Source organism: Aplidium turbinatum, chromosome 13, assembly GCF_918807975.1.
Source record: "Aplidium turbinatum chromosome 13, kaAplTurb1.1, whole genome shotgun sequence".
Lineage (NCBI taxonomy): Eukaryota > Metazoa > Chordata > Ascidiacea > Aplousobranchia > Polyclinidae > Aplidium > Aplidium turbinatum.
The window spans coordinates 3,666,777-3,692,739 of record NC_137484.1 but is presented as its reverse complement, the minus strand read 5'-3'; the positions used below and the strand labels follow the sequence as shown (position 1 = coordinate 3,692,739).

The 25,963-nt window shown below is 37.2% G+C and overlaps 2 protein-coding genes across 2 annotated transcripts in view; both read left to right on the top strand.

Moving 5' to 3' along the window:
• The first annotated feature begins 1,687 nt into the window (after positions 1 to 1,687).
• Positions 1,688 to 17,195, top strand: LOC145782458 (uncharacterized). The gene is made up of 10 exons (XM_082594249.1): positions 1,688 to 2,157; positions 3,728 to 3,870; positions 5,822 to 5,984; positions 7,189 to 7,303; positions 7,722 to 7,840; positions 12,563 to 12,639; positions 13,177 to 13,346; positions 14,197 to 15,218; positions 16,139 to 16,343; positions 16,968 to 17,195. Exons 1-10 carry the CDS (start codon positions 1,742 to 1,744, stop codon positions 17,193 to 17,195), a joined length of 2,658 nt encoding a protein of 885 aa, XP_082450375.1. The 5' UTR covers positions 1,688 to 1,741.
• Positions 17,196 to 21,577: 4,382 nt separating this feature from the next.
• LOC145781978 (uncharacterized) overlaps positions 21,578 to 25,963 on the top strand; it is a 56,618-nt gene continuing 52,232 nt past the window's right edge. Inside the window, exon 1 of the mRNA XM_082593695.1 lies at positions 21,578 to 21,674. The gene's annotated coding sequence lies outside the window, so the exon portion shown is untranslated. The remainder of the gene's footprint in view (positions 21,675 to 25,963) is intronic.

The window sequence follows — 25,963 nt, the reverse complement described above, 5'->3', positions numbered from 1 at the left end:
AGCTTGAAATGTTGGAAAAAAAAAAGATAGCCTACTATCGTTTTTTTATAATGTTACGAAATGCAATTTTGTATCTTTGAAATTTTTTTTTAGTAAATATTGATTTGCTGTATTAAAGTGAATAACTGTATATAAAGGTACAGAAGCATTTATGAATGTCTTGAACAGCTTTAATACTTTTAATGCAGCTAAAGTCAACAAAAAGACAGGAGTTATTGATCTAATGCATGAAATACTCACAGAGTTCAATCTATGCGCTATACAGCAGCTCGGTGCAAGTGCAACTATCACTACCCGCAATGCCGTTGAGTGAATACTTTAGATCGGGAACTACTCACAGGTCGGGGCCTAATTCTCCAAGTTTCTGGGGCCCCTAGAAAAAGTTTTCGACCGCTAAGATTATGCTTGGCCGTCCAAAGTAGCCTACCTCATGCCAACTTTATTGAGCATCCATTCAATGGCGCTGTTCGGTTTGTTTTAGCGTATAACGTCATACACGGCGCCTATTTCCTTTATCAACAACGGAATCAACTATTTTTTTTCATAAACGGATGAACATGCAGAAAACTCTGAGCAAACATGTGTTGAAATCATTAAGAAGGGGGAGGGAAAAGTGATAAGAAGCCATTTGTTTCTCGGCAGTCGAGTGTAGCAGGAACTCAGCGATAGACACGTGTTTCGCCCATGAGGCTGGGCTCATCAGTATCGCACCACTAGTTCCTGCCACATAGTTCTCAACCGCTGCTTTTGTCAGTCAATTGAATTCTTACCTTTGTGGAAAGAAAACAAGAAACCAACTGTCGCCAATTATGCACTGTTGAAAAGGAGCGATCTTCCTGGCGTCAGCACTACCTGACTACTCACTATAGAACAGCGAGCATTGTGTTTCGCTGCTACACTCGACTGCCGAGAAACACATGTATTCGGAAAAGTCTTGATGGCTAGTGTGGAGGCTACACCGGTATGGTTAGCGAAACACAATGCTCGCTGTTCTATAGTGAGTAGTCAGGTAGTGCTGACGCCAGGAAGATCGCTCCTTTTCAACAAAAGAAGCCATTTTGTCAATATATAAACTAAAGGCATTAAAGTGAAATCGCTTGACCTGTTGTACTATTTTTATCATGAAATTATATCAATGTGTTTATTTCAAACGTCAACCACAAAACGTTAATTGGAAATTTATTTATTTATCTATTGCTGTTAGTGCAATTGCAAGCGACAGATAAGTAGCAATATCTTGTAGACCTGCATTGTTTACTGTTCAATGTTGTACTTGAAAACCGCAGCAATTTTTGTTTGTTGTAATAACGATTACAACGAGCATGCCGAAGGCTATTAAGTGCAATATTGAGATAATGAAGACTAGTTTTCATCAGTAATAGTTTAAAGTGTTGATGCACAACACTCAGGTTAATAGTGTGAGGTTCAAATTATTTAAGTTAATCAATCAAGCAGTGAAGGGAAGGACTTCTTCGTACAAAAGGATAAAGAATACAAACGTTCTAACTATTCCTGAACGAATGGTCATGGAAATGAAGTATTTTTCTGTATTGACATCAACTCAAGACATTGCATTTAAAACATATGCGATGTGGATATTTCTCTCAATTGTATCTGAATCTGATAGTACGACCAGATATTTTTAACGATTTAACCTCTTTTACTTTTACATATTTAGATGTTTTAGGTCTAAAATGCTTTCGATAGTAATTTTTGATTGCGGTTAATCGGAACAAATAACATGTCTGCAACTACAGCTCCGTTGGACCTTGAGTCTGTGTGTCTAGCAGCAAAGACGAGCAGGTTTGAAGCATCGTTGGCTAGTGATGGAACCACTACAGAGGCTACATCGATGACGACAACAATCCTCATCTCGATTCTGTCCTCTCTGTTGTCACTGATGATCGTGGTAGGCAACGGACTCATCATTGTCTCAGTCGTGATCGTGAAGAAGTTGAGACAGCCAGCCAATTATTTGATCGTATCTTTGGCTTTGTCTGATTTTCTCGTGGGATTAATTGTTCTTCCGCTCACCATCGTCTATGACATCGAACAAGGATGGGTGCTTGGCCCCATGATGTGCGATGTATACGTCAGCTTTGACGTCATTTGTTGCACGGCAAGCATCATGAACCTTTGCATGATCAGCATTGACAGGTCAGAGCCAGTTTCGTGGTGTTGCTCATGTCTTAGTTTCGCAAAATTTTGTTTTGTATTTTTTTTAATGAAATTGTAATTAAAATTGTGCAGAAGCAATGTAGCCTACTACAAGAATTATTAGCTTTAAATCAATAGAAGGTGACATAGAGATCTAATATTTCCTTTTTCGAAAGTCTATGCAATATTTAGCTATGTGGCCGAGTGGTGAAAACGTCTGTGCAACCCTAGAAGGAATGTCGGTTCGACACCGCTCTAGGGCAAACGGCTGTGTTTAGGCAAGATCTCGCGCTCATAATTGATATAGCAAAACAATGGGAGCAACTGACTCAATGACTAGTTTATGCGTCTTTTGCTTCTTTCGCTTTTCTTCTGTTTTGCGCCTGCATTTGCAGTGAATTGTAAGTTGTCGCAATGAGCCCAAAATGAAACAAGATCATTGTTTTGCGGTGGAAAACAATTACACCATGTGAGTCGTTTTCAGTCACATTTTCAACCCATTTTGAAAATGGGTTGAAGAAATTAAGGCATGAAAATGAGTAGCAACGTGTTAATATTTATGCTTAAAACACCTGCCAAATTACCGTCAATATGTTTAGGCTTCAGTTTTAAAAATAAAAAAGTAACCTACATTATACCAAGAGTTAGCAGAAGCAGATTTAATCAATTTTAAACCAAGCACAATTGGTAGTCTTCGGCTCCGAAGTCAATGTAATCTTTCCATTTATCAACTATACACTACCACCTGCTGGTACAGGTAGATTCCATTGTGATTACAACTTCATTCACGCGCTGACGATTGTAGTTTTTATTTCTGAAGAGCCCAAGTGAATGATGCCAACTGACAACGGCTAACTCAAGACAGCATTTCAAGCTTTGAGAGAATTTGCTGTATGTGTTAGCTGACGCCAAATACAACTTTCACATTTCTGCACAATTAAAATGATACTAAACTCTACACTTGCTTAATGCTTATTCTTGCTTATACTTACAAAATTTTTATTAAACATGCTTCTTTGTGTTTATCTCTTTAGTCTTGTACGTTTCGTTTATGATCCAAAGTTATTATAAATACGGACTACCCAGTTCTGAAATTGAAATAAACGAGCCACTGGGTTGGATTTGTGTAAGCAAAAAGTGTTTGGTAAAGTTTTGTATTTTCCTGGAGTTATCTGTGGAAGCGAGCAGTAGCTTAATTTGCTCCATTTTGTCTGCTCATTTTTGTATATAAGTTGACCTGGATGATCAAGCTAACTGCATAGCCCAGTGTGGAAGCCCTGGCTCGTCGTTCGAAGGGGCGCCGGTTCGACACTACTCAAGACCACGCAGCTGCGTCTTTGGCAAGACAGTAAAAGGCATGCTTGAAAGTGGACACAAAGTTTGGCTTCCTTGCCTTCCTGTCCACGCAATTGAAATCTATAACCAACCGGAGTAAATCTGGATACTGCTACAAAAATATCTGCAGAATTTAGCCTACACCTGTAATTGGTTGTAGAATGCAACATTGTTACGTGTACCGTGTACGTTCCATTTCTAAACCGATTTTGAAGCAAGTTGACCTTTGACTCAGGTACTTCATTATCACGAAGCCGATGACATACCCAAAACGAAGAAACGGAAAGCTGATGGCCCTTCTCATAGCAACTGCCTGGCTCATGTCTTGTCTTATTATCATTCCAGCACTGTTTGGCTTCACAGAAAATGTGAAAGATGGTAAGATTTTTTCAAACCTTTTAAAACCGGCAGGATTAACATTATTTATGTCTTATTGATATATGTTGATAGACTATATATTGAAGCTGATGAAGATAAATGGCTGTAGAGAAACAGGGCCATCATTACATTACAGAAATTGATTCGACCAACCACTTAGTCTGTTTTGTTACTCTAACTAATGTCATCAGCAACCTCTGTCCCCTGTAGCGTAGATTCTTCAACCATGCCCATTCACACTTTATTCCTTTTTACGTTGTATCAATGTAAACTTATTGCAACGGCCTATAAACTAAATTGAGTTTTTCTTTGTATTCGTCTTGTTGAACTGTTGGATGATAATGTTCATGTATTTCTTGAATTTTGTACCAGTAGGCTGCGTTGTTGGAAATCGTGGCAGAACATTAGTTTAAGATTTAGGCTCGCAGTTTTTGATTTTAATATTATGTATGTAACCATCTATTCAGAATGGAATTTTTATGTGTGTTGATAATATCGAAGTTTGCTTTATCTGTTCGTTCTACGCACTTTTCAAATTTTCTTTTTTACATGTGCTAGCTGAAGATGCTATTTCTGTAGTGAAATCGATTCTTAATAAATTACACTAAGAGGTTAGATTGTTGTACAAATGCCAGCATTTGATGAATGCAAAATAGCAGTATCAAGGCTATATATTGATATAGGATAGGCTATATGTATTAATATCAATAAATAGTATTAATATCACAAAAGAGTGCCCAATGCTAAGCATATATATCGATTTGTTGTCAGCAAAACATTGGCACAACCAAAACAGTTCATTAGTATCGGGAGGAACTTGAACTTTGGATTGATGCACTTTTTACAGAGATTAGAAATCCCAAACAAAATTGAAGCCTTCTATAGGATAGAAGAGAACAAAATAAAAGAACTTTTTCTCTTCTCTTCTATCCTACGTCGTAATGTTGTTTTAAGTTGAATACAATATCACTGGCAGAAATAATTATGATAAATCGTGTATAAGTTCTGTAACACCAACACTTTGACACCTTCAAAATATTTTGAAAAATTAGTACACGAAAAGGAATTTTGTTGTAAACTCATTAACCGGTATCAAGCACCTAAAGTAACCTCACTATGTTTCATCGAGAATATTAAAGTAATTACTTGGGTTATAAAACACTTAACTTGCAGTAAACGAGCCTGCATTATTCGCAGTCAGGTTTTAGAGTCAAATGGTGTTGGATTGTTACAGTCATTGTGGGCTTTTTACACTGCGCTGCATCCCATACAATCCCCTTTGGAAAGTTTCTGATATCTTCCTGAATATGAAGATCTCTGCCTAGACGGTCGCTTCCTTGTACAGTGCAAATTTATTCCTTGAATTGTACAAACTTTTAACACGATAAATCAAGTGCAATCCAAGAACACTTTGGGACACTGGAAAGAATTTTGAGCTTAGCATCTAGTTTAATAGTGGGCAAACTACGGCTCGCTGGAGTTTGAACTTTTCGACAAGTTACTGTTTTGTTAAATAGGCTTTCCCACCCTTGATCTAGTTTATCAAAAACCGCATCAGCTTTCATGACACATAAAACGATGATATCTTTTTAAACGCTCTAAAAACTTTTGTGTTCCTTACAACATTTTTCCTCATAATTCAGACAGCTAACTGCGCTATTGAGTTTAAATATAATTGTCATACTTTTACATGTGACATTGGTATACAACTGAAAAATGAGCTCCAGTCCAAGACATTCTTTAACACAATACGTAATGCAGTACAACGTGTTGACGGGACTTTCACATACGATTATAATTGGATTTTTAAAGCAAATTTATTCGGCATATGCAGTGTTTTCTTCTGAATCAGAGGTCAACTTCATCAGCCCTAATTTAGACTAATTGCACATAAATTATTCACGGGTACATGTTGCTAGTTAGTACACAGCTACACTTTGTGTTCTTCCAGGTCCCGGATGGCTTCGTCTTCCATACAACGCTGTGGTTGATGAAGGTGGACGTCTCGTTGGAACGAACGAATTCCAAGCAAGGATTTGGAATGGAAGCCACAATGCTTCTGCAGCTATCGACAACAACTCCACCACTTTTTGGGACCCAGGAGAAATTTTAAAGTAATTTATTTTACTTTTAGTTCATTGCTTTGCTTTTATAAAAACCTAAATTGAGAATAGACATAAAATTTAAATTGCAAACTCACGATTGAAGTTGGTAACGTGTGTGATAACAACAACCATGTCTGTTTATAATTATTGTTGTTGGAAAAAAATAGAATTTTGCTGCCAGAACGGAAGTCAAGGAAGTTAAATTGAACGTTTCTTTACTTGTAAAAGTCGCCCAAATCTCTTATGTTGCTTTAAGCCTGTTTGACAATAATCGAAGTAGGCTACGCCAGATTACTGCATTAGTGGGTCATTGCAATGTGCAATGAACATGTGGTTGCTTCTTCAAAACATATTTTGTACATTTTGTATAAAATTTTGCACTTTTAAGACTTGCAGAAGTTAGACGGGACTGCTAAGCTGCATTCACCCATGTTCGCCACAAGGGTGCAAAATGCTCTTTTATTACAAATCTAATTTGTCAGCGTAAGAAGAAACGATTTTGTATAGCATGACTTACTATTTATTAATTATGTAAACAAGAGCCGTTTGTTTGTTTCACTAAGTGGTGTGGTTTAAACATTTGCTGCAAAAGCTTATCCAACTGCGAGACAAGATAACATGCCTATACTTTTGATAAATACAATTATGGTGTTTTCTATTCAACTAACAGCTGTGCATTTGATTAAATATACTACAAAATTAAATTTTAGCTTAAGATTAAGCTGTGTTGGTTTTCGAGCAACTCTATGGGGACATAGTTTATCTGTTGTTATAACTAAAAAGCTGGCAAACATAATAAATCTAAAAGACTTTTCAAGAAAGTGGTTGATAAATCCACTTTGTACAAAGATAAATCCAGAACCTTACATTTAAAAGATTACCTTTGATAGAACTTTCATCTTTTTCAATAACCTGCGCTAACGTCATTTATTGGCTTTTAATATCATCTAGAAAACAATTTTTATGTGTTACCGATACAAAAATTCATAATAATTTTCAACTTGTCTTCATTCGTTTTTTTATATATTGCCCATAGGCTATATATATTTATTATAGCCTATATATAGTATAGCCTATAACATACGTCTAAAATACTAAATTTATTCATATTGATTTATAATTAAAATTAATGCTACTAACTTATTAAAATACTACTTACAAATTTGAAGATCTTATATCAAGCCTACTAAATTTCGTATATTTCTTGATTCAGTAAACCAGACATCTGGCACTTTACATTGGACCTTCGTGAAATTTACAAGTTGACAAAAGTTAGATTTCAAAATGCCGGAGACAACGTTCACGATGTTCTACAATACAACATACAGGTAGTAGCTTCATAATGCAGCTTCTGGAGTATCTAATGTTTTTCCACTTAGTGTAACAACTACAAACAGATTTTAGCATGTGAGAATTTACTTTTTCAAATTATTGTTTTCTCATTTGGAAGCAATACGCCTGGTCGTTAATAACTTAACTCGTCGGCTGCACAGCCTAGTGGTGAGAGCTCTGGAACGGCGCCGGTTCGACACCGCTCAAGGGTATGCGGCTTTGTCTTCGGCAGGACACTTAAAGATATGCCTGAAGTTGGAAACGAAGATTGGCTTGCTTATCTTCTCGTCCACGTAATCGAAATATTCAACCACCGGGCGTAAGACTGGATACGACTAGCTTACCTATTTACAAAATATTTTTAGGTCATATCTTTGCGCAAAACTTTCAAGCAAACAGAATTCTTTTATGCAGGGTTATGTGTGCAAAGAAGAGGTTGAAGCGATGTTCGAAAAAGTCATTCACGTCAAAGAAGGAACTGACGAGTTGCAGGTGGAAATTATCAGCGGAATCCCTCAAGCAAGATACATTCGGTTAGTAGCGCGAATGTAGGCTACATCATCTGCGAAGTTCCATCCGTTTTGTGCCTGTCTACTATTCCCAACTACTACCATTCCCAACTACTACCATTCCCAACTACTTAAATAAAAGGGATGCGGAAAAGTGGGAGTCAGTCGAAAAATGTTTTTAGTTGTCAAACAACTGAATAGTGAAACACTCACATTCAGCTGTTCAGTGAATTGCATTGTGCAATTACCTGACGTTTTTACGAATAACTAAGATTTGAATTATCGAAACGACACCATGGACACACACACACACAAATGGACACCACTAACATAGGTTATCACTAAATTATCGCCACAAGACAAAATGCCTTGAGCCTAATAAAACCGACTGTAATCTACCCAGAAATTCTTTAAAAGCTAAAAATTTTATGTTGCTCTTCACCCAGAGAAAGATTTAACTGAAAAGTCAAACCAGCAATCGACTTCCAAGTACACTAAGATAACGTAAGCGGCTTTTTCAAACACCGAATGAGAAAGTTTTGGTTGTCAGGATTATCGACGATAGATGACAAGATGATGCTACGAAGGATTTGCCTACGAATATCATTTTATAAGTTGATTTAATCCGATATAGACAGAAGTCTTCTTGCAGACCTTGAGTAGAATGTTTGCGGAACCTCATGCAGCAACTAAACACTCACAAAAGTGTCGTGTGGATGTGTTTCGCCAAATGCATGAACACAAATTTTAGAGTGAGGTTTAAGAATTCTTTTAAACCTTTGTTTACTAAGCGTTGTTTACAAAATATATTTTGATCTATCACTCTATGTTGCCATAGTGACGACAAGAATTGCGCCTGCAGCAATCTTTGCGTATTACGCAATTTACTTTCATGTTTCTGTTTTTCGTTTCAATCAGCATTGACATTGAACCTTCAAGCACTGATCGTTTATGATGTAAGTTTTTTTTGGAAACGGAATTGTGATGTAGCAAGTATGGGTCTCTTCAATTCTTCAATTCTAAAGCACAATGGAAAATTTAGGTCAATAGTTTATCTTAACCTCTTGCCTGTGAGTTCCAGCACGATCAACATTTATGTTGTGCCATGACTGGAAAACTAGAAAATATGAGTGGAGGACCGTTTAATTTTTTTAGATATCTCTCAAATTTCCAGAGTGTTTCTGAAACTTTACGTTCTAACTTTATTAGCTCCAAGTTTGTCCTACATCACTTGCAAAATTTGGCATTGAGGCAATGAATGACTTCACAAACAGCTGAAGTTTGGAGCAGTTCATTGAATTTATCAGCAGAATTGTTTGTACGGTGCGTTATTTCTTTATATTGTAGGCGCGTTTCGGAAATGGTTATCCCAGACACGACTGTTCTGAAAGTCAATGACTTTTTCGACTTTCCGAGTTCCGTATAAAAAATTCTCAGCACTGTCAAATTAGTAATTTAGCATATTCTAGTTTTCTAAGCAAACCAGGCTAAAAGTTTTAAGTCACCAATGCTGTGAAGACAGTGAAGTGTTATGTTAAGGTGGCACTTGTCAACCAGTGCGCTTGTCAACCAGTGGACCGTAAAGTTTTTTCAAGAATACAGCTTGAGAAAAAATGTTGTCTTGTTGTACATAAACACACAAAGCTGTGTATCGCAACTAGATTTAACGCATTTATTTCAAACACTCACAAAAAACTACATTTTTTTAAAAAGGTAAAGATCATTCGTTTCCTGCGCTTCACAAATTTTGTATCGTGGCACCGGATCATGCCTTCACTGCTATAGCGCCCTATCGTAATATTTCTGCCATTCACTGCATGACTGGCATGACATGAACTGTGAAGTCTCGTTTTCCAACTGCAATAAAATCGAAAGCTTGATATTATCATCAAACTGATTCTGTAAATATGGCATCACCTGTGAGCTTACCTCTTACCAAGCATCTGCCAAGCATCCACTATCTTACATCGAACTTTTTAAGTTCCGCGAATTGAAATGACCGCTTACACAAAACATGACGTCATGCGGCAAATAAACAGGCTCGTAGATTATGCAGCTGGTAATAGTGGACAACATCCTAGCTAAAAAATTAGTCTTTTTTACATTGATTCAATGGCGCAAATCAATTTTATCAGCTTATGGTAGCATTGTCTTGGCTTGGCTTGATATGGTTTGTTCTTTTCGTTTTATGTGTAAAAATCAAAATTGCCGAAGTATTCAATAATTCAACATAAATTGGTGAAACCACATGTTTGTTACGTAATTGAATTCAGTTAGAGAAACATTTTGATAAACGACGAGGCCAAAAGGTCATGTGGTGTTTCATCAATAACCCAAAATGATGAACTTGTTTGTTTCTTAATTATCTCTATTGCTCTCCTCTTTCGAGCACCTTGAACCATGTCGGCATGGCTTCACATGTCCGTCATGGCTCATTACGTAAACATGTAAAGACTAAAAACATTCGACTGCTGCCAGTGTAGCAATAACACATGACATAGATATTTACAAACATAGCAAGTGTTCAGTTTTGTCGTTAGTCGTACTCATATCCAGACTTTACACCCAGTTGTTGAAGATTTATATTAAGTGGACGCAGTGGCGGATTCAGAACGTAATTTATGGGTGGGTCGGCCTTTGAAGTGATATCATGCTGTGAACTAGTGATGCCAGACAATTCAGTGCCACAGTGTTAAACAATCTGATTTTGGGTGGGCCCACTGTCAATCTGGTTGAGCCTGTACCAATCAGGCCCACTCGGTGGATCCGCTTCTGAGTGGACGGGAAGGCAAGGAAGCCAATCTTCGTGTCCACCTTCAGGTATGCCGAAGACACAGCCTCATGCTCTTGAGCAGTGTCGAAACGGCAAACTTACGAACTCATTACCAGGGCTTTCACCACTCGGCTATGCACCTAAGTTAATGGACAAACTTGAAAACGTATTTTCTTTTTTCGACTTTTTGCATTTTTGTAGATAAACTGTACTACCATGGCCACCTGGAGATGCGGCCTGATTTGTCACATTTTGCAGATTTTGATTACAGCTACTGCTAGTGCTTGACTGACATTTTTTGAGATGTTTTTACTTTTTGCGGTTTCCTAATGACATAAAACTTTTTTGTTGCCTTGGGGAAGCAATAGCAAATGAGAAAAAGTAAAGCCTGGTCTACACTACAAGCCCGAAAAGCGCAAACGCCTGCCTTGTCAAGCCTCGACTGACTAAAAACTGTCTACACTGGCAAATTTGATCTTGCGACCGTGTGCATTCAAGCGCTAACAACGTCACTTTCTGCTTGGTTAAGTCATTTGGCTCGAAATTCGCCTTCAATTGATTTATACTTATCAATCAAACGCATCCATCGCTATACTGACACAGTGTAATAGGTCAACTGAAAATAATCTAGAATAGTATTGTAGACCTAGAGCTATCCTTCAACTTGTACAGTTGAACACTGCAATCAATGCAAGGCTAGCAGGTAGGCCAACCCAAGTTTGACCAAAAGCCTGGTGAAGTGCTACCTAAACCTGACCAACAGCTAAAGATAATTTGAATCCGTCTAAGAGGTAGGACCACCATACTAGCTGGAAGGCCAACTTTAATCATACCAAAAGCCTAGTGAAGTGCCACCTTAACCAAACTAACAGCTAAGTAGATCTATGTAAGACTTTTTTAAAGCTAACCTTTTAATTTTTATCTACACACACCAACTAACCTATTAACTGAAACAGAGTACCATTTTTACAGAAAACTGAAACTGCCTTTCCACCAAAGTCCCACAAAATGCCAAGACCTGAGCTCAAACTAAATTCTGAGCCCGAACCTTGGTCAAGCGAATCTCTCCAGAGCGTAAAAAAAGCTCGCGATGACCAGACGTTTTCAGGCCGACGACGGCGCTGTTGCCGAGAGAAGCTTTGTGTTAAATAAACAAAGAATGCGCCACGCTCAGCTCAAAATATTTTGTAGTGTAGACCAGGCTTAAGTTGAAAAACGCAAAATCAGACTGTTATTGAAAATTAACAGTCTGATTAAAATCTTCGAAATCAAATTTTCTTTGTTTTTCAACATGTGAGGATGTTAAAACCTATTGTGTCATCTGGGGAAAAGAATAAAGAAAGCGTAAAAATCTAATTTTTAGAAAAATTTATTTAAACGTTTGCCCAAAGTTAGAAAAACCTGAAAATTTCTGCCAAATGTGACAAATCAGGCCGTATCTTTAGGTGGCCATGGTACTACTAATTCTAATAATTAGTAAGTTCAGTTTGTAACGAATGAAAACATTATCCTGCCTGTGATGATAACACTACAAGGGTGTTTTGACGTTGCTTGAAGTTGTATGTGAGTTTGTGCCGCCGCAATCGGCTTTTTATCTTCGTCGTGTGAGCGTCATGGCCGAAGGTCTAACGAAAAAGTTTTTTCGTTTTTATTTGTAATTCATTTCTGATTCTCAGATATTTTTTGTTCAACTGCTGTATTGACCTACAACCAAATCTTAATTAATCAGTTTGTAAAATGGTACTTTTTCATGGCAGCCTACCTCATAAGTTGTCACTTCATGCACTGAGGAACTCATAAACCGGGTGACATGGTAGCTTAAAGGTGAATACAAAATGACCTAATTCAATTTAATTAATAAAGTAGCTTCTGTAATTCTTTACGGTGTGAATGATTGCATTGTCCTATTTATCATTTGAACAGTCCTGGACAGGAACAAGCAAAGAGAAAACGATTAAATGTTCTATTTGCAGGGTAAACATCAATGAAACTGTAGGTGACAATCAACCAAACATTCGGGAATTTACCATATATGGAGAAAAGATAGAAGGTAATCAGTTTCTGGTGCAACTGTTTGCAAATAAATCTTCAAGGCACTTTTTACTTTATTTGTTCTAATCGTTTAAATAATTTTGTGTAATGTGTGTTTTAAAAATCATACCAGTAGAAATGTTATGTGTGATCACATGTTTGTAACAATCCTAAAATTTGTTTTTAATTTAGTCGATTGATTGATGCGTGCCCAATGTTTAACATTTGACAATCCCGCAACGTCTTCAGGATTTTATTTTTTTGCCATGCAAAAGTCCAGTATAATATTATTGTCACTTTGTTTTATTGCTATAACATCAACATGTAGTGTATCCTGAGCAGACTGTTTTGAAAATGTGATCAAATTTATTTTGTTTACAGTTAGGCCTACGGTTCTTTATTTGAGTTAATTCGCAAGCCCAGTAATTACTTTTCAGAAATAACGAAATATCTGAGGATGCCACATACTGGGAGACAAAGAAAGTCTATTGCGTTACAAAGGCAGCCTGCAATTGTGGTGTTGCAAATGCCTGAAATTTGAATTGTGTTATTATAGGTAAAACGTGTTTGATAAGCCAGGAGGTCTGGTTCACCATATACTCTACTGTGGGTGCTTTCTACATCCCCCTAGCGGTGATGTTGTACATGTACCAAAAGATCTATGCGGAAGCTTTAAAGTTCAAGCTTAACCCAAGCCAAAGAAGGGAAAGTTGGACAGTAGCACAAGTTAGTGTTGCAAGATTACTTCAAAATGTTTGTGAGAGATTAAGGGCTTACATCTAACGATGCTTGAACCTTTTTTACACTACGATCATGTTTGTGTTAATCTCGTTTTGATTGAATGCTCCGTTTACGTTTGCAATAAAAAAGATCCAAGATAAAATTATTAAAATTTGGTAATAAACGTTTATAGCAATCAACCACTTTTAACATTAAGAACACTAAAGATGTAATGATGCTGAAAAGATGCTGAATGTTGCGAAGTCATTAATCCAAATATGTAGGTTAAGATAAGAGATAGTGGGCTGGTGGTACTGGCCCAGCTACTATGAAGTAGTGTGAGATCTATCTCCATATATCGTCTGCACAGATAGCTGAGATTCAGTGACGGTTTGCAGTTTGCTCAATAGCTGTTCAGATCATATCAAAATAAACTAATGTGACATGATAAAGAGTCACTGTGTAAAGCAAGCATGTGTGAAACTTTTTAAAAAGTGAATAAATAATGTTCACTGCTAAAACTATAGCTCAGTGATGGCGGTGGTAGTAGCATTTCGATGCTTGTCGATACACTCGTTTGTTCTCGCTATGACTCTAAAGGAGAGAGACACTACACACAAGTCATGAACTTCGATCGATTTGTTAATTATGGCAATCTATAGTTTGTAGTCTAAATAATCGTGTTTTTATGTTCAAAACTGTACCTTGAATAATTTGAACTCAGTGACGCGCCGATCGTGAATTTCAGATCACAGGGTGAGGAAGTTTTATATTGCACAATATTTTAAGTAAACGTATTTGAGTATGATATGTTAATATTCAACATGATATACAATAATCAGATATTTTGTTTCAGAACTGGAAGCGTCCTTCCCGACAACCGCTTGCGTCGGATTCCTCGTGCATGTCTTGCCAAACCACCACGACCAACAACAGAACGAATTCCATCGGCGACTGCAAGAACACACAAATAAACACCAATTGTGACGTCACTAGCGACTCGGATGACCACCTTTGTTGCAATAATCATGGAATTACAATTCTCGTTTCTGACGTTGATGAAGAAGATCAAGATAAAGACACTGCAAGTTACGACGACGAAACAGTCTTTTCTGATTCCGAATGCTTTGTCTGTGGGTGCAATGACAATAGCTCACAAAGTGCAATAAACACAGAAACACATTGTTGCAATGAAGTCCATTCATTAAGTTCAGAGAACAGTGAGAATAAAGACCTGAATGGAAACTGCCAAAATCTCGAAACAAATTCTTCACAATCAAGCCCTGCTTGTAAACCAAAGAAAATTAGTTTTTCTGATCCTTTACTGCCACCTAACTGCACAATTCGTTGTCACGAAAGGAAACCGATTTCCATTTTACGTGCAAGAGCAGATCAGATTGTTACAAATAACCTGACAAATAAAAGCATGAATGCTCCATCATTGCCATCCAATGGAATAATAAATAAACGTACGAAACCTAATTGCACAAATGTTTGTGATAAACAACTACTAAACAACATCTGTAACGGGTCTTTATTGCAAGTTGCTCCAGACGTCTTTCATGAACGTTTTGAAAGCGATAATGTGCTACTGCCTTGGAATAAAGAAAGCCCTTGCCTGAAGTTAGTAAAACAAACTGAAGGCAAGATAGAATCATATAATAAATCAGGTAACCGCAGCAGTAGGATAATTTCCCACTTCGCTATTTGTTGTGCTAAGTCATTTCACTGCGAAAGTCCTTCATCTCAATCAAGTATGTTTTCTTCGAGAAGCTCAAACCCAACTTCCCCTTCCAGAAGACGCAGCAGCATTAAAAGACTCAGTTTTTCTCCTGCTAACAAGAAGAAGTCGAAATTCTACAATGGTTCATTGGAAACGTAAGTTATTCTTGATTAATTTCATGTGTTATTGAGTAATTCTTTTTTGTGAAGGCCAGTGCTTCTCAATCTATCTTTGTGGCAACCAACATGTCAAGCATTCATATATAAATGCGCAAAGCCACAGCAACGTACTTCTGGCGACCAAAAAGACATCACAGAACAGCTTATCACAAACTTCATAGTTAATAACTCTCATACCGCCCCGTTAGCTCAGTGGTTAAGCTGCACCTAGTGGTTAGAATAATTCTCCGGCAACAAGACTTTAACAATTTGATGGATGGTCATTTATTTTTGTTTGGATGCACAACGAACAAGTGTGCATTCAATGAGAGAGTGAGAAAGACTGTAGCCCTAAAACGGCGTAGGAGGTCGTCGAGTCTGCACTTTTTCATTCAAACAGTTATACGAAAGCAAGTATTGTATTTTTAAATAGCAAACTTACACAAAAAAGAAGGAAGGCATAACAGAAAAAAAATATATATATGGACCCAAGAAATACATTTGGACATAAAGTCAGGTAGTAGAGGTCTCTTCTATAGCTCTTGATTATTGAAGAAGTGCTTTTTGCAAGTTTTACTAAACAATTTGTAGCCTTTTTTTCATGTTTTTTCAATATTTTGGGGTAAATTGTCCCATACCTTGATTCCCATGCATTTTACACTTCACTCTGCCAATTTCGGTAACCGGCCCCGCGTCAGGAGCCTCTACATGTATGCGAAACTACCAGGAATAACCTATCAAGGCTTTGTCAGTCCTAGGATGATGATTCAAAGCCAATCTCCCACACTGCATACCTACTTGAAAGGACGGTACGGTACGAGAGTGAAGATAAAGTATTTTTATGAGAATAGATTAACTGTGGTGGGTCAGTAGTCAGTGGAGTTGTTGATGTATTTTGTTCTTTTTTCTTTTCTCAGCGATTCTTCCGTCATTGACCAAATAAAAAGACGCGTCTCAATGGCGATATCGCGTGATCGTAAGCGGAACGTTAAAGCCGCTCGCACACTTGGGGTGGTCGTTGGAGCTTTTACTTTTTGCTGGTTGCCATTCTTCATTGTGACGTTCTTGCGTCCAATCGTGTGCGAGAACCCTGAATCGCAAGATTGTATTCCTGTATGGCTGGTAAGTCTTTTGACTAATTGAATTTTTTAGACTTTTTGCATGTCTCAAGATTATCTGTAAAAGCAAGTTATATCTAATATATCCTTTTGGAGTTAATGAGTGACGCTCAAATCTGATCTTGGTTACCTGGGGCCTCTCAAAGGTCAAGTTAGAAAAGCTATATATTAAATTAATAAGTTTAGCAGCATGATCATTGTTTTAAATACAAACGACCGGTTTTAGCCTAATTCTGGGGATTCGCTATGGTAGTAAAGGTTTGTCACGAGCTTTCGGAACACAGCTCCCTAGTCATGTACAATTGTGCATTGACGAGAGACTACACTACTTCTATTTCGTCATAGCGAATGCAGTAGGCTACATTGTTTTCGTCTGGCGGTATTGCAACTATCTAAGCACGTTACCACTCCGCCTTTTGCTCGATTAAAATATTTTCATTTCGCTTTGAAAGCTTCTTTTGAAAGAAGATTTGTAATTGTTATTTATTATGTTTGGTTGAAAAGCGATAGGATACATTTTAAACCACTTCTTGTGATAATTGTTCTCATGTTGCAGTCTCGTTGACAGGGTTGAAGGTGGAGCAGTAAGTTATTCGGGTGCTCTGAGTAACTATTGTTTCATTTCTAGGTTCGTTTGGTCTTGTGGCTCGGCTATCTGAACAGCGCCCTCAATCCTTTCATATACGTCGGATTTTCTCCGGATTTACGCGAAACTTTCCGATTTTTGCTCAGTTTCAAATGCACAAATGTTGACCGCAGGTTGGCCCAAGCTGAACTCCGACAAGCTATCTGTCGTGAGAAACGTGCGTCTGTGGGAAGCCTCACCCGCTGTGCCCCTGCAGAGAGCATTTTGTGATTATCCTCATAAGCAGATTATGAGAGATGTTGCCTTCTTTGTCGCTTGAGCCTCTGAGGCCGAGAGTGCATCCATTTATCACTCCAAGGTGTTGATGTTTGCCCGGATCACAATGAAAGGCTATAAAGAACAATGAAGCTTTGGTGTCATCATGTAGGACTCGCGGACCATCCGTCCAGTTAATGAACAGCAGAGGGTGCAGTTAAAATTACGGCCATGGGCCATTAGGCTTTCACACACTCTAAAAATTATTCCAACAATCATGAACAAATACAGCTCTCAATGATCAAGTGTAGACTAATTACATCATTTCAACGTCAGGAATTGTTGTATATTACCTTTTGGTGATTGTTCCTTGTGTTTTGGTTGTTTCCTATAAAACAGTCACAATATTTTCGAAGCAAATAAGCAATAGGAAAAAACTTTCTTATTTATCACTCAGCTTTGCTGTTGCATGATGGAGAAGATATTATAATGTTCAGCATGAAATCTGAGCAAGTTGACTTTTTTGTACACTGTGAAGTATTAGAATATTCAACACAAGGTTTGCTGCTCGTTGTTCTCATTGAATGCTCTGTTTAGAAAACAATCATTTATAGTTGTAGGTCTTATAATGTGGTTTGATGAAATTTTTCGTCATGATTTTTTTAGATCTATTTCTCCAATAATTGAAAGTTGTGCTCCAATAGTTCTGAGATTGCTTGTCCAGTGCTTATCCGAATTGCATTTTTGACAACAGCCAAATTCTTAACATGGCAGATGTAGTGTAGCCTACTGCAGGTTTCTGCAATTTAACCATATTAAACAATAATTGAAATATCAATAAAAATGTTTCTAATGTAGATCGGCTTGTAAGAAGAATTCACAAGGACATTACACATCTCATAATGGATTGTGTGTTGGCGATTTAAGCTACACAGTAAAAGAGTCATCTCACCAATTTCAAACTTTTGTATGTTTATCGGCTTTATACGTTGGATGTCAAGTTTTGGTGTAAGAACTTTGCGTTAGTTGCTTATTGCAGGCTTCAATAAAAAGCGTTTGTTTTTCACGTTAAGGACTGCTCTCCATTCAGCGGGATCTAATGGATGGAATAATTCTCCGGCAACTACACTTCAACAATCGGAAACTTCACTCTGTCAATCTCGGTGACCGGGCCTGCGTCAGTGATTCAAAGCCTCTACAAGTATGCGAAACTACCAGGATTAAGCTCTGCAAGAAGCTTTCCCAGTCCGAGGATAAAGATTCAATCAATCAACCTGTACCGAACATGATACTTAAAATACAGCCTACACTGCTGAGTAGGCTATTCCAATAAGGAAAAAAAGCGACATGATAAAAATTAAACAATAATCAAAAATATATCATCAATAGTTTGAAAAGTTTAACAAGATAATTACACATTAAAGTCGAGGTTGACTGAAGGCTTTAAAGTTACGTTAGCATACTGCAAGCTGACTTTGATAAATGCTATATCAAAAAGGTGTAGCCTACTTTTCAGTGCTTCAGGAATTGTTTCCATTGAATTTAAAAATAGGTTTCAACATTTCAGGTCTGAACAGTTTGCCTATGGAGCTTAATGTACGAAAAGAAGAAATCGTTTAAATAGTTAAGATTAATTGCTTAGTTTTATTATGTGATATTCAGATTAAATCCAATGCTTTTTGTCCTGGACATAACCTACACATAAATTTTTCCGATGAATGTGAACACATTAGCCTACTTTCTCCCCATTCCTCCTTGGCCTGATTCAGCAATGCCAACCTTCTTTTGGTTAGTGACTCAGTAATGTCCATCCGGCTTCCTTTTAGTTTGCGTTTTGTGTTGAAAATCAGATCTCGGGTTGACCGCCAAGTAAATTGAACAATTAGGCCTATCGATACATTTTCAGTTCTGTTAGATAAAGGGAGGCGAGTAGCCTACTTGTTCCAATCTGTGATGTTTAAGACTAACTTCTCGTTTATAGTTTGAATTACCAGTACTAAGTTATTAAAAGAAAAAGGGAACTGTTTGATTGCTCAGGCATGCCTGAGCAGTGAGCAACTGAGCATCCATGAACAATCAAGCAGTCGCGTCTCGTATACTGTTCTTGGTCATTCATTTTGTTTCTAATTTTCTTCATGGCAGAACATCATGTTGAATTTATTGACCAGATGGTCACAGCGGAAGACCAATAAACCATAATATCTCCATGGGAAAGTTGTAAGATAAAATTCCCGAATCCTTTCGTCTGTACCACTGTACGCGATGACACCGAGCGAAACACTTCTGAAGCCTCTTCACGAATTGTATTTCAAGACACAGGACAGCTACACGGAGTGTTACAAAGCATAGCATCTTTTCACATATAGACTAGGTGGGCAATTGCCCACCTAGTCCGTTTGTTTGCCCCCCCCCTAGCCCTTTCTTTGCCCCCCTAGTTTAAAACTAGGTGGGCAATTTTTAAGACTTAATTTTTGTTTAAGTTAGATCCAAGTTAAAGGATGAACAGCGAAATGGAAAGCTTCAGCATGCATTTAGAGCTTACAGTATGAGCCTACCTTTGGCCTTAATTAAAATATCCTTATAATATTCCATTCAAGCAGATTAATTATCAATTTGTGTTGTGAGTAGGCTACTTCAAATTTTGTGCGAGATTCTAAATGTCTGAATTACTGAAGTTTGTTTCCTGATTTTCACCAAAATAAAATACCAGCTCTTTCATCATCATTAAGTTCCTTCCTCTCGTCGAGGGTTGGAGGCAATGAGACGCCAAGTTTCTATGTTGTGAGATTTTTTTAATGCAGTTTTGTAATTAAGTCCTGACCAGTCTTCAATATCATTAGTCCAAATTCTTGGTGGCCTGCCCCTATTTCGTTTAACGTTCATTTTTCCTTCTAGTAGTTGTCTTTGAATAGAATTATTGCGAATCATGTGGCCAAAATATTTCAATTTTCTTGATTTAATTGTTTGTAGAATTTCCATGTTGGTTTGTAGCCTATTCTGGATAGTACATCTTTGTTTGTGATTTTATCCTTCCATAAAATTTTAAGCATTCTTCTATAAGTCCACATTTCAAATGCCTCAAGTCGTTTATCCATTTGTGATGACAGTGTCCATGTTTCTGCATTGTAAAGTAACGTAGTCCAGATCTAACATTTCATAATTCTTTTTCGAGTGTTGATGTTAATTTTGCGTGTTGTTAATGTTTTTTTCATTTTTACGAAGTTGTTTCTTGTTATTTCTATTCGTCTCAATATTTCCGTACCGCATCTGCCATTTTCAGTTATTGTATGTCCATGGCCACCTAAAGATATGGCCTGATTTGTCACATTTTGCAGAAATTTCCAGGTTTTTCTAACTTTGGGCGAACGTTTAAATAAATTTTTCTAAAAATTTGATTTTTACGCTTCTTTATTCTTTTCCCCAGATGACACAATAGGTTTTAACATCCTCACATGTTGAAAAACAAAGAAAACTTGATTTTGTAGATTTTAGTCAGACTATTAATTTTCAATAACAGTCTGATTTTGCGTTTTTCAACTTACTTTTTCTCATTTGCTACTGCTTCCCCAAGGTAAAAAAAAAGTTTTTTGTCATTAGGAAACCGCAAAAATTAAAAACATCTCAAAAAATGTCAGTCAAGCACTAGCAGTAGCTGTAATCAAAATCTGCAAAATGTGACAAATCAGGCCGCATCTCCAGGTGGCCATGGTATGTCCCAGATAGGTAAAGCTTTTGACTTTGATCGCAATATTTACACTTGGTAGCTACATTTTCTTTTCTTGTAATAATCATTGTTTTCGTCTTGTTTGTGATGATTTTCATTTTATATTCCTTTCCAATATTGTTCACTTTTTCTATTATTGTTTGGAGAGCTTCTGCTGATTCCGCCAATAAAACAGTAACCTATCATCTGCATACCGTAGGTTGGATATATTCATACCTCCTATGCTGATACCCTCCATTCCATCAATCTGTTTGAAAATCATTTCAGTATACAGGTTGAATAGACATGGAGATAGTATAGGCCTACGTCCCTGGCGAACTCCACGTTTTATGTCCATTGCACCAGATAAACCATCTTCTATATGAATAAACGCCTTTTGCGTCCAATATAGATTAGCTATCGGTCGCAGATCTTTCCATTTAAACCTATATCGGCCAAACATTGCATCAATTTTTCATGTTTAACTCGGTCAAAGGCCTTTTTATAGTCTATAATGCAGGTATAAACATCTTTATTGATTTGGTTGTAACGTTCACATATAGTTCTCATATTGAAAATTCCTTCCCGTGTTCCCTTTCCCGGCATAAAACCACTTTTGAGTTTCATTAATTTCATTTTCGATGATTTTTCTATTTCTTCTGAGAACAACTCTCAGCAAAATTTTTAGTAGGCTATATGACTCATCAGACTAAGGGTTCTAAATTCTGTACACTGTGTGGCTTTTGGCTTCTTCGGCAGTTTGACAAGAATGGATTCATTCATTTCTAGTGGTATGTGGCCATTCATGTAGATGTTATTACATAAGTTATAAATATGTTTTAGTCCTTCACAATCCAGAGCTCTTATCATTTCCGTTGTTATTTGATCTTTACCAGGATCTTTATGGCTTTTCAATTCATTTATGGCTTTATCAAGTTCAGATTCCAGTATTGGTTCACCTTCTTCATTATTAATAGCAGGAACATTTCCTCTCTCATCTCCATACAGGTCGCTAATATACTCTTCCCATCTTCGCGTCACCAGATCTCGGTCGAAAATCATTTTTCCGTCTTTATTCTTGATGCAATTGTTTTGTCTTGCTTTTGACTTTCTATTACCAGTCATTTCTTTAACATTTTGATGCATAGGCTATCTCCAGCTCTTTAGAATCATCTAATTCTGCAAAGATTCAACTCATTATAATATCTTAGCAGTTGTGTTTCATATAGGCTATTATCATAGTCGTTTCTTTTTACTTTAGTAGGCTACAAGAGACCTCTGCAACTAAAGGTTGCTAGATTAAATTTTATTAGCCTACATTATTATTTATAAAATATTGTGGGCGGGGATGAATATAGGAATCAATTATGGGTCTCAGAAGTTTAGTCTAGGTATAATATGCCTTTTTACCCTAATTTTCCTGAGGAATGTACAATTTTAAGCTTACATGTTTTACGCTCGGGAAAAATGACAAAACTGATACAATATTTCAACAACCAGTAACTAGCATCTATGACGTAATAGTCCATATATTGTTGTGTAATTTCACAAGTGGTAAAAAAAGGAATGATGCAACATTTCATCATTGATTCTCGGATTGCAAAGAAATTTATTCTCACACGAGTCAGTTCAATCATATATTGCTAAAATCGATTTCGATCAGCTAGAAGCTAGATCATCTTCAGTTAAGCTAAGCTTGTATTCAAATAGAATCTATTCTATTTATATCTATTCCTATAACTATTCCTATAACTATTTTAATCTATTCTATTTGAATACAAGCTTAGCTTAACTGAAGATGATCTAGCTTCTAGCTGATCGAAATCGATTTTAGCAATATATGATTGAACTGACTCGTGTGAGAATAAATTTCTTTGCATTACAAGACATGTAACCGAGTCGTTCATATCAAGCATTGTTGTGGGTTTGACACCTGTCAGAAGATACTTCATTTTCTTGATTCTCGGATATGTTCTATGACGTAAGACGCCAGGTTAATTAGACTTTAACTGTTGAACGGTTTTATGTGACGTAACGTCACATAAAACGTCACTGACGTTTGATTTGGGGAACGATCAACTCTTTTATCAAGTCGTTCTACATCAGGGTTTTTTGAGGTTGTGCAACACCGGATGCACCATTTGAACCAGCTTTTGGTTTAGGAAGTTTGGTGTGGTAGGCTACTCTCTTTGATGGTCCTTTGCTCGCTTGAATTTCTCTCACTTTTTCAGACAATTGCTTTATCATGCTTTTAAAATCATCCACTTTTCTTGGCAAGGTAATTGAGAGTTATATGTGGCAATAGCAGGAAGTATTAGGCAAGATTAAAATTACTTTTATTTTTCGGCTTTTAAACACAAGTTAGGGGAGATAGCCCAAAAGTTCCCAGTTTTTCTGAATATTTGAAATTTTTCCTCAAAAGCTTGTCCATAATATTCATTTTTTTACGCCAGGGGTGTGCAACGTGCGGCCCGCGGGCCAAATGCGGCCGCGAAGAAAAATTGTGCGGCCCGCAAAGATGTGCCAATTTTGAATTGCGTGCGGCCCGCGAGACGTGTTTATAATTTAGTTTAGTACGTGTGAACAATTCATTGTGGAGTGGGTTATTATAGATTTCGCACCTTCTGTTAAAAATTTTAGAAATCTCCCAGCGGCCACCGCTAATCCATTGTGTTTAATTATCTGGAACGTAAAAATGTATGGTCACATAAAAGGCTTTATGAACAAATTACGACTTTGGAAAGCTCACATACAGACAGGAAATCTTTTCCACTTTCCAACTTTGAGAGACTATGAAATGCATCCTGAGACGAAAACTAAATTTGAAAAATTGTTGTATTAATTTTTGGCTCTTCAAGGACTTCAAATCTCATGATTATTTGTTTGGTATATTCTCTTCGCCATTAGACACAGACATTAACAAAGCACCATCTGATATCCAGCTTGAATTGATTGAACTTCAAGAGAAAACGGATTTGAAAGCAAAGTAGGCTATTTAGAAATGAATCTTGGCGATTTTTATCGAAAACATCTCAACCAAGATGACTTTCCACATTTGAAAAAATCTATTGCTTCAAAAATGGCTCTTTTTGGCTCAACGTATTTGTGCGTACAATTTTTTTCTAAAATGGGCGTCATGAAATCTCCCTATCGATCGGTTCTGACAGACGAACATTTGGAAAATAAACTTCGAATTGCCAGCACTTCCATTCAAGTAAATTTGGAAAAAGCCGTCCGGAAAAGAAGCCAGCTGCAAACTTCTCACTGAATTCGTTTAAAGACTGTGTGATAATAAATTGGAATAACAGTTTTCTTTAGAAGTTTATGCGTCTTAACTTATTATTTCTGCAAGGAGATAACCCCTAATAATGCCATAGGAATAACATGAATAACAAAAAAACTACTTTTTTGTGCCTGCAACTAACTAGAAATCATATATTAAATAAACATGCGGCCCGCGGTTTCACCCAGTTATTAATATCTAGCCCTCCTGTAATAAAGGTTGCACACCCCTGTTCTACGCTATGTCTTAGTACTATCTTTATGCTATTTATTGATAGTTTAGTTTAAATTCTACGATAAGCAGTACTTGCATAATGGCAATTGAAAAATGCTTAAAAAAAGTGGGCACTGTAGGACACGAATGCCTAACACTGCCCATGTAGGGTTCCCACAGTGCCCACTTTCTGTAAACACATTGAAGAACACATCAATAGCAATTCCAATATTGTCGAAACCGATCTTTCTTTTTGTGAGCAGTCTACTAACTACTAACTAGCATGAAAAACCGAAACCATTTTTTTTCCAGAAGTTTTATTTTCGTTCCAGCAACATTTCGGCATTTTTTTATTGTATGTTACAGCAAGTTCAAATGCCAGTAGCCTATTCTAGCTGTCTTGGTCCTGTACCCAAAGTGATGCTTTGCGCGTCTTGAAGATATTCACAAAGCTTCCTCTCTTCTTCGTTGGAGAATATTCTGTTAACAGTATAGGCCTAGTTCGGTTGAACGTTTTTCAGTGCTAAAGTTTTTAACTCATTGTTGGTGCACGTTTCTAAATAACGCCTCAGTGTCCTGCCGAATTCTTTGAAAACAGAATTGATAGACTTTCTATCGGTAAGGACTTCTTTGCAAGCTCTTTTCATGATTTCCGGAGAATGTTTGACCATTTTCTTAGCCTATTTTCTAGATCACTCTGCAACAATAGGCAATTAAGTTATAGGCTACGTATATATGTATGCAGTCAAAGGAAAAAACTGAAAATGGAGAACCGCAAAACGTTTGATAATGTAGTTTTGATCAAGCTAATAGCCTACAGACCATCTATCCTACCGAGTTGTCAGCTGACAGTTTTATTCCGCAAGGTTCCAACAGTGCCCACCCTGAGCACTGTTGGAACTATCGTTGGTGGGCACTGTTGGCACCGACACCATTTTGAACAAAACAATCTGTAACTTTCTAATTGCTGCAGTTATGTCTTGCCAAAAACGTAGCCTAACATATAAGACTATAGGCTACCTATTCACAATGACATTGCTAAATATCTGATATAGTTAATGATGATTTGATGAGCACGGTTTTCCTTTTTATGAAAAATAATAATAATTTCCTTCAAATTTGACATCCTTTCGCAGCTAGCTGCCTGTCTTTAGGTAAGCCTTCAAGTTGTGACTGGGATATCATTGGTCACGTGGCAATACCTCAAACTCGTTAAAGCGTTAAATCAGAATGCATTGCCGCCAAAAACGGAGGTTGAGCACTGTAGGACACTGGGCACTGTTGGAGGATCTCCCCTATCTAGGCATCCATTCACCTTATTCAAATAGAATGTCTTGATTGTCTGTCTGTCTTGATTGATAATTAGGCTGCATACGATAAGCTAATTCATGTTATTTTGAGCTCATTGCGACACAACAAACAAACAGGGAGGAAGCAACAAAGAGACATGGTTGGTTGGTTTTGAATCTTTATCCTCGGACTGACAAAGCCTTGATAGGTTATTCCTGATAGTTTCGCATAGTTGTAGATGCTCTTGACGCAGGGCCGGTTAGCCTACCGAGATTGACAGAGTGGATTTCCGCT